Source organism: Pagrus pagrus (assembly GCF_965226575.1).
Source record: "Pagrus pagrus genome assembly, chromosome: 17".
Classification (NCBI taxonomy): Eukaryota; Metazoa; Chordata; class Actinopteri; order Spariformes; family Sparidae; genus Pagrus; species Pagrus pagrus.
Genome location: NC_140201.1, coordinates 16,544,543 through 16,553,901, shown reverse-complemented (window position 1 = coordinate 16,553,901; position 9,359 = coordinate 16,544,543). Strand labels below are relative to the sequence as shown.

Below are 9,359 nucleotides of genomic sequence, written 5' to 3'. Positions count from 1 at the left end.
TATTGATGTAGCAGAGTTTAAGGCAGCATGCTATGCTTTGTGTCATGGCTCCAACTTAAATAAGTGGGAAGAGTTAAAGAAAAGAGAATACAACAGAGGATACAAAGTCACAAGTGTGTATTTTACTGCTCGACACAAGGCAGAGCATAAACAGACAATATCCTTTGTTGGGGGAAATGAAGTATTTATTCTTATCGAGCTAATAAACTCACAACTTTGTCTTTGTCTTTAAAAGAATGAATAAAAGCCAAAAGAATGGCTGCAAAACATCCCAAATGAAAACACTTAAGAATCGTGAAGACAAATGTAGTTCAAAGCTTTTTATAAAAAGGTAGAAAAACAGCAAATATTTGGAACGCCTGAGGCTGATCACACTCCTGTATGCAGTACTGTAGTTAGCATTTGTCGACAAAAATCCCAGAGATGTTTTATTCCTTTGTATTGATTTTTAAAGAAAGCATCTGTCTGCTATTACTACTAATCTAGCAAGCCAAATCCTCCCTCCGTACTGATATTAAATTATCTATTGGCTGATGAGTGTTTTGGGACATTTTACCAACGAATGCAAGATTTCAGTGCGGCTTCCTCTTTCTGTTCGGGGCAATGGCAGTTTGTTATGTCTATAGATGTTGACTGGAAGTGTTTCCCAGAACAGGTTGGGATGTGCAAACATCCTGAGACACATGTTTGGCTGGATCAAGGAAATAACAGACTCAGTTTAAAGTGCTGTTATCAGGCGTCTCTCCTCCTCCAATGAATGGACAGTTTAAAGGTAGACTTAGTAAGATTTTGGAAGCAATTTTGTTGTATTTGTAGAACATCTCTTAACATCCCAACAACAATAGATACCCAAATGCTACGTATGTTACGTTACGCTTGTGACAGCTATTTTCCTTGTGCATTTAGCAGAGTTGTTTAATGGACTAAAAAAGCTAAGAGAGCTAGTGGAACGAAGCCAGCAAGCCGGTAACACATACCGTATGTCACAGCTGTCCAGCGGGAGCTACGGGTCATTCGGTGTCAATGTGGTCAGGCATTGAGAGTTCAAGTGTTATGGAGGAGTTGCTGGAGGCCTGAAGGGAGGGGATGGGATTTTTTTGGGCCACTTTTACGTTGGAAAGAGGTCTGAATACTTGACGACTGACTAATACAACTGACTGACTCACAGCTGGACAAGGGCCATCCAGATAAAACTACCACATCAACTGACTGAAGTGTCCATTAGAAAGAAGCAGAAAAACGGACTCAGACTAAGTTTGAAAAGGTTCTCCACGCAAACTGACTGAGTGTGGGTACCCACAGTGACTGGGCCCCACTGAGGGAAGTACCTCTTCTGTATAACACAATAACCATTGTAAAATGGCTTTACTGCAGACTCAGTTTAAAAAAAAATAGTGTGTATAATAAAGCACACAAAATGGCCTTAGGCACTTGTGACCCATGTTTCCTCTAAGGCGGCGACCAGTCAATGCTTTATGTGACAAAGGTCAAATTTGATTAAGACTGACAAAGAACATGCGTTTACATAATTACATTACATAAAAACTACTCACAGAAGCTGTAAATGTGGTGCAGCCAGTGTATCAGTCCTTTTGTGATGTGTTTAGAATAAAACTGTACTGCAAATCGTCAAGACAGCGCTCCTGTAGTCACACTTATTTACTCTTCACCTCTGCGCTGGAGGGTCAGACTGAACGATGCAAAGTGAAAGGTTGCTTCGGCACGACAGCCATAATGCAAGATAATTTCCAGCAGGTGTCGATGCACTTACACTCTGTTGCATCATGCCTTGAGGTAGGCAGCCTGCAGGGCTTGATTGAATCTCAATGCATCTGTTTAGCTAATGGGGATGAGGAAGTGTTCAGCAGAGCATCCTTGGTCAGGCGAGTGCAGTCGGTGAGCACGCGTGCACTTTGCCCGATGACTCAGAATTATCGACGTGCTGTAAAAAAGATAGATGGTACTGGAAGCCTTCTCTGAAAGTAAATGCTGCTCTCTGTGTCAATGTGCTGTAATGATTTTGTTGCAACACACCTCGGCGGTTGATAAAGATTTTCCACAGCTATTTTAATAGCATAATCTGCTAAAATTCTCGCTTTGTCTGAAAATATGATGATAATTATTGCAAATCGCTTCTCTATCCATCACCAATTCAATCAACCAACTAAACGTTTCAACTGTATAAAGTCAACAAACTGACGCCACAACGGTGTCATGCTTTCATATCATGGTAAACACACAGCTCGCATACATATTTGCTTAGCGTTAAAGTAGACAAGGTTCATTATAAGAGGTGTGTGTGCATGTGTGTGTGTGAGTGAGGGCGGGCGGGGGAATGATAAAAAGCAAGGCCTGGGAGTCAGGTGACATTACATCAGGGGTCAGATAAGAAGACAGGAATGACATTTGTCAACAGAAGCACTTTGAATGAAATTCATTGATAAAAAGTCAAATGTTAGAAAGGAATAAAGAGTCTGGTGTACATGATAATCAGAATCACAACAGAGCCACTCAAGCCCAGCTCCCAGTGGGCTGAACAACACTAAAGTGAATCAATATTTCAATTCACTTGTAAATGCTGCTGCATCTCTTTTGTCAAGGGACTCCGTGTTAGTGTCAGGGCATGAATCAAAGCTCAATTTGACCAAGAGAAAGAAAGAAAGAAAGAAAGAAAGCTCAGATGTTCATCGTTTTTTAGAATGGGGAATGTTGCTGCGTTTCAATGGGATTCAGCGGGGGTCAACACACACACACACACACACACACACACATGCTCGCCTGCAGACACAGAGATTGACTCATTGTAGTTGAGTAATTGTCTTTTTCATTAGGACTGATGGAGGAACCCCTGAAGGAATTCTCAAACAAGGAATAGCCATGAAGCTCGAATGTGAGGTTTTAAATGGAGGAATCTGAGAGAGAAATTTCCTCCCCCTGCTCCTCCCCCAACGTCTCTCTCTCAATGTGAATTTTCAATTTCAGTCATGCCTTATTTGCATGAACGGTTGGTGGCAATTCCTGCAAAATCAACAAGATGACAGGTTGTAATTAGACTGACTAATGCAAGATGACAATGTATAAGCTGTGCAATTATTTGGATGAAAATGTCTTCACAAGAAATGGTGAAATTGGGAACCAGGAAAAATATATACTGTACATGCATGTACAAATAAATATAAATATCTGCATCTTCTCTAAAATAGCCCCTACAAGGAGTACAGAGTATCGGACGTGATGTGCAAAGTTAACTTATGTCTGGTGTTTACGATGCTGCAGAACGTTTTGGCTAATGCACTTATTACACAGATTTCTCCATAATTTTTGACATCCCAGCGGCCACCAGCCTTCCAGATCTCAGAAAAGTCAGTAAATCCTATTCCCATCACCATACTGCTCAAGAGTTAGAATGGCTTCTCTGAGCTTAGAGCCATGTGGTGCCATCTCTGTTCTTATGTGCTCAAACTGCATAATGCCCTCTTCTCAGAGCCTTTGTTTTTATATTTGACTGCATGATAGTTTAGTATCAAGCCCAAACATGTTCAATATTGAGCACATAAATTAATACAACAATATTAATTTGCATTCAAACGTTACATAAGAAAATGAGCAAATTGTTAATAATTTCATAATCAAGATAAAGGCCACTGTGACATCACAATTGAGTGAGGTCACTTATTGTGAGATCACAATTTGATGTGAAATAACAAAGGCTTGGGAATAAGGCATTATGAAATACAACTGACTTTTGAAAAGGAATATTCTAAAGTAAAAATGAATTGAACAGAATGATGAAATGGTCATTCATAATAATGAATGGAGCTATAGTAATTTATTGCATCTTTTTATTATTCACGTGATCCTTTTTATTTATTTAATTTTGCATAGTTTGGGCTCCATAGCTTCTGCAGTGTATCTCGTCATCAGACAGATATCAGTGCATCTAGTCGGCTGTTTGTCTGTAATTTTAGCCCTATCCTCTCTCTCTCACCTCATCTATTAGATCTCTCTGAATGTCTGCCACCTCACCCAAATGTCACTCTTTCATTCTCTTCCACATATCATTAAAAATCCATTCACTGGTGAATGAAAAGATTTAGGTCCATTCTATCTATTCCATCTATTCAGGGTCCAAATCCTCATATAAAAAACAACTTACAAGCCCGAGAATTTCGAGCATGTCTAAAGGACTGGCAGAGGTATTTTAACTGTGGTTCAAAGCGATGTTAAGTGTGGGAATCAGAATCTTTTCTCTGGAGACTAATAGCAGGAAGAACAATGGCGTGCTTTTGATCTTTCCTCCAGCATGTATTCCTCTACACTTCTCCTCCTCCATCATCTGACTCATTCATTGCTCCATTCTCTGGAGAAATTATGCTAATCAGGACGAGCCAGGTACTGTTAAGCATCAGCAGTATCCAGTGAGAGGTGCAGTGCAGAGATAGGTGAGCAATTCTCATTTCAGCTAATTATGGTCCTGTCTTGCCAAATTGCAGCATACGCAACTGACCTGGGAGTATCTCTTTTATCCTGATCCAGCATAGATGGGTTATTGGAACATTAATTTCTCAACTTTATTAGCCAATGCATAGTTCCTCCAGCAAGCACTTTTTCTGACATTTCTCTTTCTTTTCCCTATAACAAATGACTAATGATGATCTTGATAATGCTAATTAAATGAATCATCGTTCGACATTTTGGGAAATACGCTCAGACGCTTTCTTGCAGAGAGTAATATGAGAAGACTGATACCACCCTCATGTGAGCATCAATCCTCTAATTTACTCTCCACATAAAAAACAAATAAGTGTATTTCTCCAAATGTCAAACTCTTCCTTTAATCATTCCTGATATAACACCTCCGAGAAGGTGTTGCCAAACTGTGCATTTGGTAGATGTCAGATGTAATTGTCCTCACTGCAGAAAATAACAGATGGTATTGACCACATTACATCAAATCTGTTGCAGTCAGTTCAAACAGTGTTTCGAAACTCCTGGTGTAGAATATATACAGGATATCTCGAGGGATGGAAACAAGCTGGCTGTATCAAACTGTGTACCCCAGACTGCTTAGGCTTACAGTGTGTGTATGTGTGTACGTTCAAGTGTGGCACTGTTCTGGAGTTTCAATGAGGATTAAGACCATTTTCCAGACGTCCAGATTTCTTTCTCCTCTCTAAAGACCCATCTGATATCCCAATCCTCTCAGATCCACAAAAGGCTGAGATGCACACACAATTCAATCAATATCCTCCTTTCTGTGACACTCATGTCAAGGTCATGCATACAGCAAAGCCTTTGGGTGATGCATAAAAAGATGAGCGCCGGGGCATTGAAATGCATTATTGCAGACAGGAGCTTTAAGTTGTATTTATTTATAAGCATTGGACGGGAATAAATTAACATCATGAAAGCCATTTTAATCTCTTATATCATATTAGCTGTCTCCTGCAATATTGGCACAAGGCTAGGTGAGGGATGAGGAAGGGGATAAGGAAAGCTAATCACTGCCAAACAGCACCTCTAGGATTTTGGAAATATTGAGAAACTCTTTTCTATCCTATACAGCACAGATGGATGTGTCAGTAAGCCCCGTTATTAAATCCACAAAGGAAATTTGTCCTCATTTTATGGTGGTCACATTTCCAAATGTTCAAAAGAAACAATCAGTGTCTGAAAGGAACATCATAGCATTTTTGTCCTTATAAAACAAATGTTTCTCCCATCAGAGGAAGATTAACCCATTGGTGTTCGTCGCTGTGGGTCCTACTGTCATTCAAAGACGGGTGTAGGAATGCAAGGACAAATTCAGGCTTTTCTTCTTAATTACAGCAATTTGTCTTGATAATTATATTTCTTTTTTATGTAAATCATGCACTGGACCATAGACAGTTTCCTATAATTTGGCATATATTTTGTGTTAAAGGGACCAACATGACAGCCCGTTAATTTTTAGAGACAACACTGAAAATAAGAGATAAAAAGTTGGAGTTATGAGATAAAAGAAATCATAAAAGCTGAAATTATGAGGTACATCATCCCATAGTTATAAACCACCAATGATGGGTGATTTTTTTTAAATCATCACTTTTTTTTTTAAGTAGGCAGAAATGGGCTTCCATATGCAGCTAAGTGTATGAATGGGTCGGCCCAGACAATAGGTTGTGTTCCCCTACCTATGTGCACAATGACATAATAACATCTAGATAATCTCTCCTCAATATGAAGAAACAATTGAATATTTCATTTTAAATAAAGAATGTATAATTCTTTTTCAGGAGTTAAAAAACAAATGACCATGTCTGGACTCCATGGCTCCTGTAACTCAAAATCTATAACAGCTCACCATTATACTGAGCATTTTAATAAGTGAATTAAATAACAACCCTGTGGTAATGCTAAAGAAAGAAGAGAAAAGCTTCTCAGTGAGTGACACTGTCACATTAATCTGGAAGGATCACGTAGTGTTTACTGTTTCCTGATACTGATTAACATTAAACTTCCTCCTGGAGCCAGAGATAAATGTTGCCAGTACTGAATGTGTATGAGGCACAGTCAATAAAGATATGTGCAGATGGGTTTGCTGACTCACATGCCAATTTCGGTGGTGATTTCAGGGTGGCTTGCAAAATAGATTTGCCCATAGGCATACACACATTTCATCATAAACTCCAGACAGACACACACGCAAGCAAGCATGGCACTCACACAGACTCACACACTTCACATTTAGTTTATATCAATACGTAATGATTCATTAATATTTCTCTCAAAAGTACTATTAACAATATTGAACTGTGGAGCTGACACACACCGTCCTTACTCTGTTGTTATCAGTGCTATTTTTCTTTTACTGCCTGCATTACGTCAGGGGAGGAAGGTCCTCGTCGGCCACCGTATGATGTCGTGGCGTTTGCTGACGTGCCTAAACTTCCCACAGCTAGAAAGGTGCCGTTAACTGTCGTTTCCAGATATTTAAGCCTGACTTTGTTTCCTTACACGTTGCATTCACCACCGGACAGTGTGACATTTAGTGTTTCAAGATGAGGCGCGGGAATATGGGTAAGAGACAAACGCGCTTCTTGATTTTACGATGTTACATTAGCTAGCTAACGTTAGCTAATGTTGTTGCTAGCTCAATATGAATGGATGCTTGTTGTTGTGTTCACTCTAGGCCACACCACAGGATTGAGGTGGCTAAATAACTAACGGTGTATTTATAATTCTTGTCGTTTCATAAAGGTGAAGGAGGCTATGGGAATTATGTAGCGAGTGGATACAGTGTGCATGAAGAGGAAAATGAACAGCTACAGGAAGGACTGAGGACTAAAGTCAGCGCTTTGAAAAGTGTAAGTACCTAATGACGAAATGTACTAATTACACTAACTACTAGTATTACTAGTACATACTAGTATGTTTTATTATTAATGAATGCTAGAGAAAAGGCTGCTCGTCATAGCTGAGGCAACATCTGTGTTGCCTCAGCTATCTGTGTTGTCTGTTTGTCTCCTATGAAAATATGTATAATTGTTTTAAATGTATGTTTAGATAGCTAACTGGAATTGATTTTTACCTCATGTACTATAGGTTTAAATAATTTTGACTAATTGTGTTACACTTTAAGAATTGTTATTTACATGTTGTTGCATGATATTCACAGCTGTCTATAGAGATCGGAACGGAAGTGAAATACCAGAATAAAATGCTGGAGGACATGGTGAGTTTCACTTTCTCTCATTACTGACCTAACACTGACACGAAATATGAGTAGTAATCAAATTCTTTAATGAAGTAAAGTTACACCAAAATGTAACAATAGCCTACAGTACTCCTTACAAGTAATAATCCTGCAGTCAGACTCTCACTTATGTAAAGAAGCATTAACAGCAAGATGTGCTTAAACAATTAATATTTAAATCACTTATCATGAGTGTCATGCTATTATTTTGCTACATGTTTTATCAATTCATTAACATGTAAGTGGCATTTAAATGTGGCAGCTGGTGGAGAGATCACTACTTTTTGACTGCTATATATGTTTATGTTTTTATACAAATGGGGAATAAAGTTGTGGTAGAAACCTGTACTGGCTTATATGAAAATGACACCAAAAGGCATACGAATAGTAGAATACACACAAATCAAAATCATCAGCACAATTTAAATGTTAGAATTATAAACAAAGAAAAATCACAACATAAGTGTAGCGTCAAAAGATGTAGAGTAATTGTAGTAATTGCTGAACATCATTTCCTAGGAGTGATCATTACTGTTCCAAATCAAATGATAAACTTTATACTATTGGGTAGTTCAAATCCAATTTAGAAGCTGATCATTTATTTTGTCGAGTACAATAATTCCCTCTGAAATGTAGTAGAGTGGAAGTATTGAGTGCCACAGAACTGTACTTAGCACAGTACTTGAGTAAATGCATTTGGTTACATTCAACCACCATCAAGTGTTAAAGTATGTTTTTTTTTCTGGTCTGCTTGGACTTTACACTTTTTATCTCTCTGTCACACACCAGGACACGGACTTTGACTCAACAGGCGGCCTGCTTGGTGCCACCATCGGCAGAGTGAAGCAGCTGTCCAGGGGCAGTCAGACTAAACTGCTGTGCTACATGCTGCTCTTCTGTTTGTTCGTCTTCTTTGTCCTGTACTGGTTCATCAAGCTGAGGTGATAGCAGGACTCTGTTGAGCTCCACATCTTCCTCCCCGGTCTGTGCCACGCTGATGCATCTCACAACTAGACCACCATAATAATGCTGAGGAAAGGCAGGGATATTTTTTCCCTGTTGTGTTTCAGTTTAACAGGTGCCCATGTGTCTGAGGATTTCATAGAATGACCCCAAATTTGAGTCATGAAAAGTCTCCTACTGATGCTACTTGACCCAGAAAAGAAAAACGGGGTCTGAGATGATTTATGACAATGTGAAGTGGGAATCTTGTATATCTGAAGTTGACGCTGTCACTTTCTGTGTACTTGATATCAGCCCACATTACATGGATTGAGAAGATGAGATATAACATTAGACATGTAGACTTTAGAACATACCACTGTCATTAAACCTTAATCCAGTAGTGGGTACATTGTATAAGAAACTGATGAAACGGCAACTATGCTGATGCAGCCAAAGTGACTGAGATATAGAATGATACCTGAAATAATCTCTCGCATTTTCTTTGAGGAATGAATAGATACATTACAACATTCGGCACCCGCATAAAAAATAATAGCAGTGTTCTTTATTATTGTTTCAAATTCGTTGTAAAAATGTTTTTTAATGTAAATAAACAAATTTTATGCTAAACATGAACTCAAGTGTGTGCTCCTTGCATGTGCTGGAAACATAAAAATCC

At 38.8% G+C, this 9,359-nt stretch overlaps 1 protein-coding gene across 1 annotated transcript; it reads left to right on the top strand.

The window, feature by feature from the left end:
* Positions 1 to 6,883: 6,883 nt before the first annotated feature.
* On the top strand, positions 6,884 to 9,316 carry bet1 (Bet1 golgi vesicular membrane trafficking protein). Its single transcript, XM_084380032.1, has 4 exons — positions 6,884 to 7,059; positions 7,240 to 7,346; positions 7,658 to 7,714; positions 8,525 to 9,316. The coding sequence occupies exons 1-4, from the start codon at positions 7,041 to 7,043 to the stop codon at positions 8,678 to 8,680; spliced, it is 339 nt and encodes a 112-aa protein (XP_084236158.1). The 5' UTR covers positions 6,884 to 7,040; the 3' UTR covers positions 8,681 to 9,316.
* The last annotated feature ends 43 nt before the right edge of the window (positions 9,317 to 9,359 follow it).